Here is an 18,587-nt window from a genome sequence, read left to right as displayed (position 1 = left end):
GCAATGTCTACAGCCTACAAGCACAAAGCTGTAGTGGTTCTGGTTCTTAGACTGGCCCTTTAAAAAGGCAATGTAAACACTAAGTGCTTCTGCACTCAAAAAAAGCTATAGAAATGTATTGTGCATAAATTAAATATATATTACAGTTTGCAAAAAAAAATGCAATCAAAACGGTTTTTGAAAAAATACTTTACATTTCAAACTAATACAAGCATTTAAACATTTTGCACACTTAAGACTTCAAAGCTGGAGTATAGTTTGCCCATTTATTATGTGTTATGAAGTTTGTTAACATAAAAAACAAATGCAAATACAAAATTATCTCTGTTGAAGGTATAACATTCCAAAATATATAAAGAAAAGAAAACTAAACAAATCCTTTTCAGTCTTAGATAATCCTTTATATAAAAGCAGTATATTTTCTGTCAAGAATCTTGTTACAGTTATAAATACAAGATATACACAGCCTCTCATTAGGGAAAATGAACGTTTCTTACAAATATCTACATATAAAACATTAAAAGCAGTGCTTAGTTAATGTTGTTTTCCATTAATAGCTTGTCATAAAAATATACATATCTGTATATTTTCATAAAAGTACTTCTTTTCATGTGATATTTGAAAAACCAATGAACCCTAACACATTTATATATATTTGAGCAAAGCAGTTTTGGAAGAGGGTTTGATATGAAAGCTATGAATTGTGACAAATGCACTCTACATAGCATTAAGGCTGGGGTGTACTTATTGAGGTGACGATAAATGGAAAGAGTCCAAGAAAAATAAATGTCACAGAGATCAGGTGGCTGGCTAAAATGTAACCACCCTCATTATTTTGAGACTCAAATCAGGAATGTTATCATGACACAATATAGGACCATATTACCATATTGTAACAGCAGCAAAGCACCAAATTTCTCTATTCCAACCAATCCCAAATATATCTGTACAAACTTTAATTTATTTATTTTATTTACATGTCATAATACTTCATCTCCTACAACCTTGTACAAGTTTAGAGGTTTGGCTTGCAAAAACTTTCAAAACACGGATGAGACTTTTTGGAAACAGTGGCAGTAAAACACTAAACAGCACATTTTCTAAAGCTATCTTCTGTTTTACTTTTATTTTGTGGATGCTCTTTTTATTTTCAGTTTGACATAATTGTGCGTATGCACACGCACGAACACACACACACACACAATTATCTGGAATTCATATTTTCCAATAATGGATTTAGAACACAAAAATAAATTTATGTTTTAAAAGGACTGATTTCAGTTACTGCAGTTTTGGCAGAAGGGCAAATTAAGCTCCAAATCAATTATTTTACAATGTTGTCCTTATGAATGGAAGGAGAGATATGTAACTGAATACACACATTGCTGAGAATGATGGTTTAAAGAATTCTTGCAGCCTTTTTTCGTCACAGGAAACATGTCTCTAGTAATAAAGCTGAAGTGAAACTTCAAAAGGGTTATTCGTTAAAATGTGAATTGCCAGGAATTCAAGGCGAGTATAAAGTAAAGATTAAATTTTAGGTTAAAATAGTTAAACTGAAAACATATTCTAGGTCAGTTTGTCATTTGTCTATGTTGGCCTAAAAATTCACTTTAAACAGCCAGCAATTCATACTTCAAAAAATAACCCTGAAAGTTCAGAAGACAGCTATCCTCAGAGAGAACAGCAAGAAAAGCTAAACCAAGTCTTCTCCCTGTAACACTCTTAAAGAAAAATCAATGTACTAGCAGGCACTGTTAGGTGTGTTAAAACACCGGCTCATTTTGCATATGGTACCCTTCTGAGGTTAAATCTCTGTTGCAATATTTCCGTGTTTCTTTCTTTCTTACGGTCAATATGCAACGTGATGATCAGGTTTGAGGTAGCAGAAACAGGAAAACAAAATCTCAAACCTTAAACTACTTTACTGCTGGAGATTTCTGCAAGACATGCAACCTCCCATGCAGTGAATACATAATCAACCGATATTGTATACAAAACAAAACTAAACCATTCACGGCAGTTCTAACACATTCTGCATGGGGATCCAATGTAGAAATATATATATGTATATATATATTTGTTTTATCATTCTTTATTTTTTAATTTTTTCAGTAGAGCTTCATACATTCTATTTTTTTCTGCCATTGACGTTCTCTGGGAAAGATTCATACGCTGCTGTCCTGCAACAGTGGTTCAATGTCCTCATCACTCCCCCGATCAGGGTTTGACTGAGTGCTGCTGGTAACGTTGCTGTGCTTCCCACTACCAATGTTTTTGGCTGAATGGCTGCTGCGTTCAGGGATGAATAAGGCAACCAAGAAGGCAAGTAGTACAGCGCATGCTCCAAATAAAAATGGCGGTCCTGGAATAATTGATCCCTATCAAAGAAAACAAATGCATTTAACAATTTAATATATTTTAAAGCTAATCATTAATATATTTTAGACAATCATTTGTAGTTCTTATGGAACAAATGTCTATCTAATGTTATAAGAAACACAACAACACACAGGCTGCTTTGCCTGTAAGCTCAAGTGAATTAATTCCTAAATGTGACTGAGCCTGAACAACTGGGAAGATTAACAGACACGCTAATACAAGCCAAAATGACTTCCTAAAATATGGATATGTTTTCATAATAAAGATATAAAGTAACATATCTTTTTTTAATTGGTTTGGCATCCTAAATCCCCACTATAACTTATGTTTTAGGTATATGCTCGCTTACATATATCCCTACTTACTTCATCAACTGGATTTTTCATAGTTGTTTTATCTGAGCTGGGCACAGGTACTAGACCACTGAGTTCCACGTGAAAGAGAAAGAAGACAAATCCATAGAGCGCTGGGCCAAGACCATTACAAAGTCCTCGAATACCAGTCACCATTCCTTGAGCAACACCTGCATGATAATGACAGTATCTGCTTAACAACGTGAAAGAAAATAGCAAAAAAAAAATAACAGCTACCTGTTTCTGCTTTTTAATATAAAATATAATTTTTTTTAATAAAATTGCTAAGCCTGCGATTGATTACATTTTGTTTCTACCAGTTTTTGCACACTAATTGTTAAGAATACATAACAATAAAATACATGTGGTCCTCATTTAGCGACCTACCTACTTTTTACGACGGCTCGCACTTATGACCAGGCGTAAGTGCGAGCCGCCGTGGGAATTCCCTGCTCTGGTGCGTTCGTCTATGTTTGGGGAAGTTTCCCTGAACATAAGACAAACGCACCAGAGTATGGAGTCCCTTAACTCCTCACTTACTGACCAATTCGTTCTACGACCGGGTCGAAGGAACAGAACCCGGTCGGTAAGTGAGTGTTTGTATATACATTAGTTTACTTTTTCCTCTATGCAAATGATGCATAATTCCTCCAAATAAGAACTGTCGCTTTTGAGTGTTTTTTTAACCTTCTTTTTATGACTAACTCATTTTTACAGAACAAACATAAATTGTCAACATAAAATTAGTACTGCCAAGAAAAAGGGAGATCGAAAACCCGTAGGTTAAAATAAAATCTTTCTCACAGTGCACGTTTTAAAGGACCACTATAGTGCCAGGAAAACATACTCATTTTCCTGGCACTATAGTGCCCCGAGTGCCCCCAGTAGTTCCCCTTTTTTCTATTACATCTCCAACATATTTCAGACTCAGACGGAGACATTTTAGCAAAATTCGTGGGATCCCAATACCATCTATTAGTAATTGTGTAATGCATCTCCAAAAGATTTAAACAGTGGACATATGGCGTGAAACTGATTAAAGTTTTATTCCATTCTTCATTCTCTATATTTAGTCTCAAATCTTTTTTCCATTTAGATAATGCAGGTATTTTTTCTATGTTGTTGAGATTTGTAATCAAGTGTCTTTTTTTGACAATTTTTTTTCCCATTTTTGAGTAATTAAATATTTTTGCAATATTTGAGTTTATAAAAGAATCTTACAAAAACAAGCTACTTGTTTATGATATTCTTAAGTCTAAGGTAATGAAAAATTTGAGAGTTAGGAATATTAAATTCTTCCATCAGTTCTGGGAATGATTTTAGAGACGCATTATTTATCAAATGTGATATAGTACTAATATTTGTTTCCATAAAGTTAGATTCATATCATCTGTGTTTACCTCAAGAATTCCTTTTTTTATTTGATGGCATTAATTTTAACAGTATTCGCAATTGCTTTTTGATGTTTGCCCAAGAATGTATTAATTGACTTAAAACTGTACTTTTCTGTTTTAAAGTAGTAATTAGTTGTTTTTCTTTAACATTACATATAATTGAAGATAGGTCCTCATATCCTGACATAAACCTTTCAACATCTTGCCATGCTTCTATTCTGGGGAATAAGATTGTAACCAATATAAATGGGTCAAAACCTAGGTTGATAAAGATTTTTAATATTTGGGAATCCTAAACCACCTTTATTCTTACTCATAGATAAAATCTTTTGGCTAATCCTAGGGGATTTTGCTTTCCATATAAAGTTTATTATACTAGACTGTATCAATTGAAGCTAAGGATTAGAGATTGAAAGGTAGGTCATTTGAAACATGTATGTTCATTTCGGGATAATAACGCTATTTATAAAGTTAATACGGACCCACCATGATAATTCAACCTTTCTCAAATTTTTTATAGAATGGTTTGTTGATTTTAATGTATCCAAGAAAGTTACTTCCATTAATCTATTTACATTTTTAGTGATTTTGATTCCCAAATATACAAAGCTATGTTTAACCCAACTGAAATGATACAAGCTTTTAAGTAATTTTTGTAGGAAGGATCATAGATTTTTCTATATTAATTTTGTAATTGGAAATTATACTATATTGTTGGAATTCTTCCATTAAATTTGGTAATGAACTCTGTGGGTTTGTTATTGTTAAAAGAACATCGTCTGCGTATAGACTAATTTTAAGTTGTTTTTGTTTAATAGAAACACCTTTAATATTTTCATTGGGAAGGTTCTATTATCAAAATGTATAAGAGAGGTGAGAGTGGACATCCTTGCCTAGTGCCTTTTTTTTCTAGGGAACCATTCAGAAAGAATGCCATGGCCAATCCTGAATACCAAAACTTTGCAAAGATTTTATTATGAATCCCCAGCTGACCCTGTCAAATGCTTTTTCTGCATCTATCGACAGGGTCAGAAGGGGAATCCCTTGTCTCTCTGCTAGATCCAATATATCAACCAGTCTTACATTCGAGCCTGAGAATATGTTAGGCACAAAACCTATTTGGTCTGGGTGTATTAAATTGTTTAGTACTTGTTTTAACCTACCAACAAGAATGGATGCAAATATTTTATCGGTATTCAGGAGAAAAAATTGGTCTGTAGTTTTCAATTTGTGAAGGGTTTTTATTCAATTTTAGAATTGGGATTATATTAGTTTTTGATACTTCTAAAGGGAAATATTTTTGATCTACTATACCATTAAATGTGGATGTCAGTTGGGCTGAAAGATTTAAGGTCCCGGAGTTTTTTTGAGATTGTAGTTTAGATATATTTCGATCTACTTCTTCCATAGTAATAGGAATATTTAGCATTTTTTTGTGTTTGTGAAATTTTGAAAATATTTATCTATCTCTGATTCTTGAGAATAATTAGTTAAGTTGTATAAATCTTCATAATAGTGGTTAAAAGCTTTCCCAATGCCTTCAGGAGATAATAAAGTGTTATTGTTTCCTATCAATTTAGATATCTTGGGTTTAAAATTATGTTTTTTAAGTCTATCCGATAAGTTATCCTATTTCCTTTAGCACAGTATCTGATTTTCATTTTTTTCATTGCATAAATAGATTTTTGTCTTAATTTGTTCTTGTATTTTTAGCATTTCTGAATAAGTTTGATTTGATTGATGCTTTTTATTTTCATTAGATACATTTTAAAAAGTGATATATAAATCATCCATATTTTTGCTGCCGTTTAAAAAAAATAAAAAAATTGGTGTTCTAATTGTATTAGATGGCCTCTGATAACAGCTTTGTCCTTAAGGGGTCATGTGTCCTTAAGGGGTTAAAATATTTATTTTAGAAATTCTATTTAGTAAGGATTGATTTCCACACATCAAATCAATCCTAGAATATGACATATGTACTCTGGAGAGATAGGTAGAATATTTTTCACCAGGATTTAAAATTCTCCAGAAGCCATACAAATTGAATTTATTTAAAGTGTTGATGATCTTCATAGCTTGTTTTTTTTTTTTTTTTAGTTTTCTATGGTTTATTTGGATGGATTTTAAAAATTTCTCCTGCAACTATAAGCAAACCTTCCTTAACCTTATCCACCATATCCAATATGTTCCTGAGGAGACAGACTGGAGATGCATTTGGCAGATATACATTTATAAATGTATATACTTCTTTATTTATTTTAGCAATGATTTTCATGTAGCGTCCCATAGGGTCTGAAATCTGGTGAAGGAGTTCAAATGTATTGATTTTGCCACTATAATTGCTACCCCCCTTTGTTTTTGTTTTCCTTATTAGAAGTGTGAATTATAATGGGAAAATCTTCGCTTTTGAGAAAGTTTTTATCATCAATTCTCCAGTGTGTCTCCTGTATAAATGCTAGATCCACACATCGTTTCTTTAAAAAACTATGAGCAGTCAATCTCTTATATTGAGAATTTAAACCCTGTACGTTCACTGATATTATTTTAACCATTTTTTGTTTCAGTTTTCTTTCCCCTTCTTAGCAGTTTACAACTTAGCATCTGGTTAGTTTCTGAATTAATTAACTTACAAAGACATAAAAAAATACAAACTTATATACATTTAAACATATTAAAATGTTCTGTTGTAAGAAGGAAAATACGTGTAATCGCTCTCCAAAAGAAGAACATTTCATCTCTTTCTTTGAGCAAAAGCTTCCTCCTTCATTTCAGGCATAAGTAGGAGTGGCGAGCCAAGATAATAAAATAAAAATAAATAAATAAAAAATAAAAGACAATTGCTCATTTTCCCCCCAATATCAGTATATACTCTCTTCTTTGTTTATCATTTATAGGTAAGGTATCAATTCCTTTCAAAATACAAAATAGTCGGAAGGAAACCAACCTATTTGAGGGGAGAGCGGGGGAGAGGGACAAAGCGAGAGAAAAAAAAGAAAGAAAGAAAACTGGTTTGTATAAACCATGCGCATGAATGTGTTGTGTAAGTAAATTGGAGAAAAAAAAAAGTGTTGTCAAAATGTAGGTCCATGAAGAATATGTATTGTATGATCTCGTAGTTAATGTGTATCAAATAATGTGAAGAAAGAGGAAAAAAAAAAAAGAAAAGTGTTAGTGAATAAATTGAAGATGAGAATATAAATCCAGGATGTGATATGCGAGTGTCATAGGTCGATTGAGTGTGGAATAAAACGTGTGTGAAAAAATTTTGTAAACCTGTGTAAAGAAAAAAAAAACAAAAAACACCTCTGTCTCTCAACTCCACCCCCACCACCTAATTTTCTATTTAGGAATATTAATTGGTCCCTGTAGCCTAACTGTCCTTATTTATCTAGGTTGTTTTCAAATATTTTTCCCTTCTTGGGGTATTTTAATTGTATTTATAAATAATATTTAATGTATCTGTATTATACATATGCAAAATGAGATAGAAAAAAAAATTCATCAAGAAGAAATTAATTCCTTTTTAATTTTTACTTATAATAATAATAATCATATATAACTATTTCTAATTGAGTTTACTTCTTCCTCTTCTTGGATTTTATATATAATAAAATCTTGTATATTTTTATTTAGGAAAATTGGGTTAATGTGATCTTATTTTAATTCATCCATTCTTTTAGCTTATCAGCCTGTTCAAACTCTTGTATAGCATCCTTCCAGAAAGTTCTCAACTTATTTGGGTAGCCCCATCTATATTTGATATGTTTTTTGAGGACAAATACAGATGACAAAGTATTTCCTCCAAATTCTTGTTCCTGTTGATAGGTCTTAGTATAGTTGAATATCTTTGTAAGTTTGCTCCGGGTGATTTAAATTTTTAAACAATTTTAGGATGTTTTATTTGAAGCTAAAAGAGTGGAATTGAACAATTACATCTCTAGGAATATCTGGATCCAAATATTTTGGCTTGTTTAGACGGTGGAATCTTTCTAAAATAATATCATGATCTTGAATTGTTCCCCCGAAAGATTTAAACATGTTTATCAAATGATTCCTGAGATTGTCCTGAGTAATGGATTCTGGGATGTTTCTTATTTTCAATTTCCTCTTCTTGATCTGTCTTCCAGATAGTTTATTCTGGTTTGTAGTTTTTGTAGGTTAATGGATGTCTCTTTCATATCTTCTTTTATAGATTGTTGTTCACCGTTGAGTTTTTCTATTGTAGATCCTTATATAGTAATTTTCTCTTATTTGAATTCTTTAAAATTATAGTTTTATCAATTGTTGTTGGTTATCTAAACATTTTTGAAGAAAGTCTTGAGTAATGTGGTTATCACCTTTTATATGTGGTAATGTATTTAGATTTTCTTCTACCGAAGAATTAATGTCTTCATTCAGTGCTTTATTGAGTTGATCTTTAGTTGACTGTGGAGTAAAAAAGCCAGACATCCTTTTTTCTAAAAACATTTCTTGCTCTTTAGATTTTTCGTTTTGGTGGGGTTTTTTTTGCCATAATTTCGATTAATGTTCCAATGAGCCAAGAGAAAAAAAAAAACCTTATATAAAGTAACATAAAATAGTATTTCCTGGTTAATTTGGTTTTCTGTTCTCTCTTGAATGGGGTCTTCGGAGCACGCAGTAAATATATGAAACTTTAAATAATTAAAATGTGATTCTCATTTCCAGAGAGGGTTAATCATAAGTATCTTAAGTTAAATTAAATAAAATAAAAAAAAGATTGTAGAGCCTAATATAATACACAAAAATGTGATGTAAGGGGGGCGGAGCCAACCGCGAGCCGAGCTGGACGTGCTGTAGCTGAGCTCCGACTGGGACGGCGGGTAATCCACAAACATCGGGCGAACAACGCACTATGGGGCACCCCAGAAAAGGTACCAACCCAGCTCAAACCTCCCAGAGGCAGTCCACAGCAAAAACGGGCGCTCTCACCAAATTCTTTAAGGATAATCCGGCGAAAAACGCCGATGAAGTAGGCCCCAAAATGGCGGCGGAAATTTTCACCGAGCAAGCTCCATCCTCACCCCCATTAAGCCCAGCCAGCTCAGACACGGCCTCCACACATATTGATGCAGATCTGAGAGCTATACTTAACAACCTGCCTACAAAACAGGATATTCAGGCTCTAATCCAGAAAATGGAATCCTCATTCCAAAATAAACTAGACAATATGGCGGCAGAGGTTAAAGGGGTAGAGGAAAGATTAGAAGCACTTGAAGATAACCAAGACCACACACTCACCCAGGTTCAGCAGGTTCACCAGGCCCTAGAGGCACAAAACACCCAGATGGCCATGATGTACAGGGCTATTGACGATATCGATAATAGGGGAAGGCGCAACAACCTGCGACTGAAAGGCATACCTGAAGCTGAAGGGGAAAACCTTCCTAAACTACTACAGGAGCTATTCAATTACTTACTCCACAAAGATCCAGCAGAGCACATTCTGTTTGATAGAGCCCATAGAGCACTGAGACCGCGAGGCCCGGCCTCTGAAGCCCCAAGAGACATAATTTGCCGTTTACACTACTTTGGGACTAAAGAAGAAATACTGCGAGAACTAAGAAAAACATCTCAACCATTACTATTCCTTGGAGCCCAAATTCAAATTTACCCGGACCTATCCTGGATGACTCTACAAGCTCGACGGGTTCTAAGACCCCTGACAGACCTATTACGTGCCAGAAACATCAAATACAGATGGGGTTTCCCCCTCTCGCTGACGGCCACACACAACGGAACCACCGCTACAGTGACCACTGCAGAGGATATCGCCACATTTACTTCTACTTTGAACTTACCTGACGTGCAGATTCCTGATTGGTACGGCCCGATTCAGGCGCCCCATAACTACCCTCGCCCTCAGAGAGCGAGATGGCAAACACCGCCAAAAAGACGGCGCAATGAGCACCATCCTCCCCAGCGAAACCCACAAGGACAACAGGCTGAACCACACCGAAACTGACGCCCGGGACAACACTACGCCAGAAAAGACCGTACAACCATATAAACGACCAGTAAGACGTTGCCTATGTTTTGTTTACGGACCAACACTCTGTTTATGATCGACCAGGAAAATCAGCAAGTCTGGACCCAGACATTGGTTTCACACTGTATGAGGCCTCACTTACCTCTTCCCAGACACAGCATGGACCCCAGCACAAAGGTTTCTCTGGTAACTCACGAAAGAACTTTATAGCTGGGTCGACACTGAAAGACAAGTCTGTGCAACTCCAAAAGGACTTACCGACCTAATCCAGTGACCCTCACCGCCAGAATGGGATAGGTAACACGCAACTGGTATTTGGGGATACCCCCTCCTCCCCAGCGCATGCCAGAGCGGAGAGCAGGGGTTGTCTGTCTAGCTACCTAGAGAATTTCCGAATGTGTTGACTAACTTTAACATGTTACTGGTCAGTTTTGCCTCTGTATTCACTCTCCTATCCTCCCATCCCTTGGCTAACCTGCCATCCCCCCTCTGAACCGCTTACCCCAACTGCCATGGCCCTCAGGGGCGACAGGGGGCTGGAGGGACCCAAAGGGGCGACCCAGGGCCCTCTCCCCCACTACGTGCTCTTTCTCCTTCCTCTCCCTTCATTCTATCATTGAGTTACACCATGTATCTGAGGGATATTGTAGGGGAGCGGGAGTGCGGGAGCGGGATGGGGGCCGGGTGGAGCAATGACCAAGAGAGAGCGAAAGAGAGTGCTAACCCAGCTTGACACCCTACTCATTCCTGTCGTTGTAAGCTGCTCTAACTTACCTTACAGGCCCAGAGGCCCACTTGCAGCGCATCGAATGACCCCAACTCCTAACAGAAATACTAAGCCCGAAATCCACAACTATCCATAACCAGATAGGTGGATTACCCGCCACCTTCCCTACGCCACCCACGCCAACCTAGACTTCCCCCCCCACCACAGATAGACTGTGGAACCCTCTGTAGCGGCAATACAAGCCCAAGCGGTGCCTTACCTACCTCCCTGCGCCCACCTAGAACGCACAGGGAGAAGCCACCGGCTAAAGGGGCTTACCCATCCATAATTCTAAAGCACTCTCATTCGCTAGCTCCAGAGCTTATCCTAAGTCTTTGTATATAGTTGGATTTAATCCGGTAAATTTTTTCGTTGTTTTTCTTATTGTTACGTTGATAATTGCACCTAAACAAATCTTCTTGAGATCACCTCTACGCACACACTAATATCTGAACAACCGCTACCCGAATAACTATACCACTCCACACTCTTTGCAATAGGGAGCTCTTCCCCCTCTCTGACTATCCCAGCATGGCAACTATTCGTATAACGACACTGAATGTGAGAGGTCTCAACTCCCCTCTCAAAAGATCTCTGGCTCTTAGGGAACTTCACGACCTTAAAACGGATATAGCGTTTCTACAAGAAACACATTTCAGAGCAGACTCAGCCCCAACCCTACGCAACAAACACTACCCTCTAGGCTACTTTAGCAACTATGAAGGTTCCAAATCAAAAGGGGTGGCCATTCTGATAAATGCACGCACACCCTTCAAATACTCGTCACACCAATCGATCGCAGACGGCAGGCTCCTGATAGTCAAAGGAAAGATAGGGACCTCAGTAGTGACCCTTGCCAACCTATACCTCCCCAACAGAAAACAATGCACATACACCCGCAAATACCTGGCTGCAGTAGACAAGGTCACGGAAGGGTTACTTATTTTAGGAGGAGACTTCAACATTTCATTAGACTCTGATTTGGACACTACCTCCAAATACACCAAGTACAACGCAACCTCCAGGTCCAGAATTGTCCAGCTCCTAGACGAGCGACATCTCTTCGACTGTTGGCGAGTGACGCATCCCACCTCCCGAGACTACTCCTTCTTCTCAGCGGTTAAACATACCTACTCTAGATTAGACATGCTTTTTCTCCAACATAGACACCTCCATCTCATACAGTCCTGCGACTACGGCCCTATTACCTGGTCTGACCATGGCCCCCTCTCCATGACAATCCAAATACCAAACCTGATCCCTCCGAGATCACAGTGGAAGCTTAATGACACACTACTTAATGACCCAGTCAATGTAGCCTCCTTAAACGAGACACTTACTAAATACTTTGAGGAAAACTGTACACCGGCAGTGTCGCCCACAATTGTGTGGGAAGCCCACAAAGCCGTAATAAGAGGACACATAATTGCCATAGCTTCTAAACAAAAGAAAGCGAGGGAGGCTCAGATTACATCCCTCACGACGGACATCAGACACCTAGAACACACCCACAAAAAACACTTGCTCCTAGATACTTACAAAGAACTAACGGACAAGCGTTCCTCTCTCCAAACATTACTGAATGCAAAAATCCAGAAATCTCTCTTTTACTCCAAACATAGGTACTACACCCAGAGCGGAAAGTGTGGCCGCATGTTGGCCAGGGCAATACAAAAGGAAAGGCAGCAAACATACATAACCCATATTAAAAAGTCTACTGGGACTATGACTCACCTACTACCTGACATAATGGGAGAATTCCACTCCTACTATACCAATTTATACAATCTCAGGTCCCAACCGCCAGACCCGAAAGACATCCAAAACTTTCTCACCCAGAGGTTAACACAAACGATACCACCCAATGCCAGACAGGCACTGGACTCTCCACTCACACCAGAGGAATTCTCACTAATCACACGACAGTTGCCATTAGGGAAAAGCCCAGGGCCTGATGGATTCTCAGCCAAATATTTTAAAACATTCTCCGCGACCCTGAACAAGCCGTTCCTACAAGTTTTTAACTCATTACACCAAGGCCACACCCTACCGCGAGAGACACTTGAAGCCCATATCACACTCATCCCCAAACCAGGCAAGGATCTGACGGACTGTGGCAGCTACAGGCCCATCTCACTAATAAATGTAGACTTAAAAATCTTTACTAAGATACTGGCAGTCCGTCTCAAGCCCTACCTACAGGGACTCATCCACCCAGACCAATCAGGGTTCGTGCCAGGCCGAGAGGCCAAGAATAATACCACCAAAGTATTAAATCTCATATACCATGCAAAGATGAACAATGACCCAAGCCTTATCCTCACGATCGACGCCGAAAAGGCGTTCGATAGGGTGGATTGGGCCCTGTTACAAGCCACATTGCAGGCCATGGGCTTCGGGCCCAATTGGTTAGCTTGGCTCTCAGCCGTATATTCCAGACCGGGGGCTAAAATAAGAATAAATGGCCAACTCACAGACACGGTCCACATTTCCAATGGGACGAGGCAAGGGTGTCCCCTTTCTCCCCTCTTGTTCATCCTCACACTGGAACCCTTCCTCCAGGGAATTAGAGACAACCCGAACATTCAAGGGATACAAATAGCAGACAAGGAGTATAAAGTATCTGCTTTTGCGGATGACCTCCTATACACGATTCGAGACCCTGAAACCTCACTCCCTCACCTGCTACAGGAAATTGACCAATATAACCGGGTATCCAACTATAAGATGAATGGCAGCAAAAGTGAGATCTTGCCTCTAACCATTCCAGCAGAGCTAGGGGACCGACTTAGGCGGACATATCCCTTCCATTGGCCACAGAACTCAGTCAGGTACCTAGGAATACAGCTCACACACACACTCAACAAAACATACGAACTCAACTTCCCCCCACTACTGGCCAACATTGACAGAGACTTAAAAAATTGGAACAAACCCCAATTCAGCTGGCTATGCAGAGTACACATACTGAAAATGGCCATCTTACCGAAATTTCTATATGTACTACAAACACTACCTATAAAAATACCAGCTACCTTCTTTAAGGCGGCAAAACACATCTTCTCCACTTTCATTTGGGCGGGTAAACGCCCGAGAACACAGTACACACAACTGACGAGACATAAGCTCCACGGAGGCCTAGGAGTACCGGACATAGAGACATACCACAAGGCAGTGATCCTGTCCAGAATCTATGATTGGACTAATGCCTATAACCAGAAACAATGGGTACAAATAGAAGCGACAAGCCTAAAAGTTCACATCAACACAATACCCTGGCACGAAACGGGCCTACCGTGGGTTAGACAAGACCACCCAGACCACCCGACAGTACTCCCCACTCTGAAGTACTGGAACGCTATCAGGACACTTGACAACATTGCCCCCAACCCCTCCCCACTATACCCAATAACTAAAAACCCATACTTCAAACCAGGCCTCTCACAACACGCCTACAGTGATTTTGGAAACCACCCAGGACACCTACATCTGAAAGATGTAACCAATAGGCAAGGAATAATCCCACTGGCAGATCTAATCCAAACGCCCACACACACACCTATGCAATATTACAATTACGCACAACTCTCACACTTCTTACAAGCGCACCAATCACTCTCACAAGGACACAGACCAATGTCCACATTCGAACATAAGGCCCTCCTGGGGACAATGAAAAAGAAACACATCACCGTGTTCTACAAACTCCTTCAGATGACCGTACAGGCCCAACTCCCAGATTTCACAAAGTCATGGGAAAAAGAACTAAAGATTACACTGACGAATGACGAATGGGAGATGATATTTAAAAACACCTTTAGGTCCACTACCAACACTATTGCCCAAGAAAGTAATTACAAGCGCATCTCTAGATGGCACTTTACACCAACTAGGTTACGTAAGTTCTTCCCGAACGCTTCCAACCTCTGTTGGAGATGCAAAACAGACATAGGCACTCCGGGCCATATCTGGTGGTTCTGCCCCATAATTCAAACATACTGGAGCAAGCTAACCACCATAATGCAACTTATAACAAAATATGTGGTACCGCAATCCCCCGAGGTCCTCCTCTTCATGCTGTATCCCACAGCTCTGCCGAAACCAACACGCCTCCTGCTTAACCACCTGCTTACAGCAGCTAATGCCCTAATTCCTCTCAAATGGAAGCAAACCAGACCCCCATCTATTAGGGAATGGATCACCAAGGTGGATTCCATCAGGCAGATGGTGGAACTCTCGCACTCCATAGCTGGTACATATGATGTTTTTACGTACACTTGGGCACCCTGGGATTCCTATCTCAAAGACTCAGCATTATCCCCTCTCCACAATGCTTAACCCGCAGCGCTAACCATAGGCGAGTCCGACGAAGGCCCTTCCATGCAGAAGTCATCCCATAGAGTAATTCTATTGCTACCCCACTGATTATATACCTGTAGATATCGATATTATACTAGTGATGTTTAAAAAGCTGGACATTCCTTAATTGTAAAGCGGTACCCTACGATCATTTTACCCCAGTTTAATGTGTGTTATAACATGTTCTGAACTGTTCTGACTCATATATTCATGTATTGTAAAGTGCAAAAAAAGACGAATCCTGTAATGTGCAATTTTCTTTGATGTATTTGTAACTTGTTACTCACAAAAAGAATAAAAATCTTTAAATACAAAAAAAAAAAAAAATGTGATGTAAAAGAAGTGGTTTGTTACTTATTTTCTAATATATAGGTAGCAGTACATTTAAAACCAGCTTTTTTTTTGGAGGCAAATACATCAAAACTTTTTGTAATAGACAAGAAAATATTTAGATTAATGATTTAGATAGAGGAGGATTTCTTCTTTTTTTCTCTTTCCCCTCTCTTTTAGTGCTTTATTATTTTTTCTCTATATTTTTTACTTACTTTTTCTCTTGTTTCTCTTTGTATGCCCCTTTCTTCTTTAATTTCTTTTTGTTATGTCCTCTCTCTCCTTTATTTCCTATCCCTCTACTTTCTTTATTGCTGTCGTTAATTTCAATATTAAGCGGTATTTATTTTATTTTCCCCTTTTGTCCATAGAACTTGTTTTATTGTATTGGTTTATGGGGATTATAGTTTTACATGATAATAAGAATGGTCCGATGTTCTTTAAGTTTGGGTGAAAATGGAAATACAAAAAAAAAAAAAATAAATTTCCTACCCAACTCCGTCAACTGTGTCAATTGTAGCAGCACTGTAACGTTGTATCGTTGTGGCGATGTTACTTCCTCGCCGCCTCTCACGACCTCCAGGTCAGCACATCAAATGGCGGTATAATGAGTAAATAACAGTCCTGCAATTACGATCCGAAGGTAGAGTACAATGCAGAGTTTGTAACCCATGAATTGAAGGATCTTCTCAAAAATATCGATGCGTGCTCACTTCACTGCTTACACCACGACCCACTAGCTTGGTTCCATCAACTCCTCCTCCAGGCGTGCATATGGAACATATCCACATCATCTCTCCCCCCGCCCTGAACCCGGTGATTTTTTTTTATTTTTTTTTAAATGCTTACTTTTCCCTATATTTAACAATTCTGTATTTCAATGTGTAAAAGATTAAATGCAGAAATACATGCATTTTTATCCTACTACTGGTTGCCTCCATTTTAGCTCTCTGTGAACCATGTTGTAAGTTCTATCATTCAAAACCTGGCAGACAGCATTAAGAAATATTTTCAAACTGTGCCCTGGTTGTTCCTGAACTGAACTGGAATGTGGAATAATTTACTAAATCTTTAATATAGATTTAAAAGATAAAAGCATCACATGAAACATGCTAATGCAAGTATCAGGAGATTTTCAATGTTGTAATCAGTGGTGTTATTTCCAGAGAAGTGGTGGCTCCCTTTTAATTTATTTATGGCCTTCACCAAAATCTAATGTAGCAGTCCACGCACTGCTGATAAGAAAAACGTGCTGTGTACGGAGTCACCAGCTGTGTCTGATGCTGTTGAATGTGAACAACTTAAAAAACTAACGGATGTTAAGGAGAACGCTGCTATGGTGGCCGTCTTGACAGTCACTAGAAAAGTGTTCTATGCCAAATGTAAACACTTCTACTTTTGAGTAGTGGTTTTAGTGCTTAGCATGTCCCTTTAAATCAAAAGTGTGTGTTAATACACATAAGGAACATAACCATCTTATTTTACTTACCTTGCTGATCTGATTCAGTGTTACGTGAAATCAGGGCACTCACTGCAGGGAATGTAATACTTGACATTGCTGCAACAGCTCCTGCAGCCCACATCATCCTTAGATTAATGAGAAAAAATAATCAACAAGAAAATCTGACAATATTGTTAAAAAAAAAAAAACGTTGGAAGTATTATATGGTGATATGAAATCTTTATTTAATTTAAAGGGAAAAATACAGTACAGTAAAGTATATGTGCTTTGCCCTAATGCTCCAGAATTAAAGTGGTTAGCGCTATTCACAATTAAAAAGGCAAAAAAAAAAAAATTAGATCTAGATTTAAAATCTCTGCAACAGATACTGTTCTTAACATCCATTCCTTTGACCAAACATTTAACTCAGGATTGCATACAAAAACACCCCCTTTAAAAGTTCAGTTTTAACTAAACTGTTCTGCCTCGTTTTTTTCTGTAGACTATTCTCCAATTCTTTTTGGTCTGCTCTCCCTCAGCTGGAAAATCTATTCTTTATAACTATTTTCTAGGTTATCCAGATCAGCAGTCCAACTATGGATACAAGTTCCTTTCTAACGGTTTCCTTCTGCTAATTTACAAATGAAATCCGTTTACTCTCCAGCATTACAAACCTTTTCTTCTCTCATTAATTAATTCCACTACAGCTTGCAAGAGCTCTCCCACTGCAAGTACTGTACTATGTAAACTCCATACCTTGCTCCACCAGACATTCCATTAGCCTCCTATCCTTTAAGTGTTCCCTGAAAATGTAGAAAATGTACTTCAGGGCACATACCAGATTTCTGTTAAGCCTCCCTCTATCACCCTTTAAGAAATTCTGACCTATCTTTCTCCAACACAACACTCACATGCTGTATGACTTCACAACTTCTAAAGTCACATTTGCTTTCTACCCTCGACACTGCTTCATAGGACAATCCAATCTCTCCTAGCAATACCGGATATCATTTGGTGGTTACATTACTAAATTTTGTCCTCATTTAATCTGACCTGTTCCCCTATTCCTCGGTGGGAATGTAGTTTATGAATTAATTCCACAGATGTCTACTTGACAGTTAACTCAAGCTCCAATCTTCAAATAACTTCAATTGGCATGGTAACCATTTTTGGTGGTCTCAATTTTCATTACGTCACAAAAAAGATTTAAAATAAATAAATAAATAAAAAAATATATATTATATTTAGCAACAATGCCATTTGGAAATGTAGTCAAAGATGGAAGCAATTTAAAATATATTATTTTAATAAACATTTGAACACCATAACACCAATCTGCCAGGCTCTGGTGAGGCGCATTACTCTGTTGCGAGGACATGCTCACACCGTTCCTTGAAGCTTGTTGGCATCATTGACACTCAAGAGAATACAGTAGAGAATGGAGTCACAGTTTTACCCTGTTACTAGGAACAGAGGAGTTAGAAATGTAAAAAGCAGCTATATGAGAGTGAATATTTCATAAATGCCACTTATACACAAAGCAGACCTTACTATA

General features: G+C 38.0%; 1 protein-coding gene across 1 annotated transcript in view; it reads right to left on the bottom strand.

Annotated features, from left to right (window-relative positions):
* Nucleotides 1–379: 379 nt before the first annotated feature.
* The window catches only part of LOC134611266 (hippocampus abundant transcript-like protein 1), a 70,690-nt gene continuing 52,482 nt past the window's right edge, over nt 380–18,587 (bottom strand). Inside the window, exons 10-12 of the mRNA XM_063454950.1 lie at nt 17,081–17,178; nt 2,748–2,905; nt 380–2,381 (exon numbers count right to left, since the gene is read on the bottom strand). Of these exons, the coding sequence (XP_063311020.1) occupies nt 2,169–2,381; nt 2,748–2,905; nt 17,081–17,178 (469 nt within the window). The 3' untranslated portion in view covers nt 380–2,168. The remainder of the gene's footprint in view (nt 2,382–2,747; nt 2,906–17,080; nt 17,179–18,587) is intronic.

Source organism: Pelobates fuscus, chromosome 5 (assembly GCF_036172605.1).
Source record: "Pelobates fuscus isolate aPelFus1 chromosome 5, aPelFus1.pri, whole genome shotgun sequence".
In the NCBI taxonomy this organism is placed as follows: domain Eukaryota; kingdom Metazoa; phylum Chordata; class Amphibia; order Anura; family Pelobatidae; genus Pelobates; species Pelobates fuscus.
Note: the sequence above shows the minus strand (reverse complement) of the source record. Positions and strands in the feature narration are given on the sequence as shown.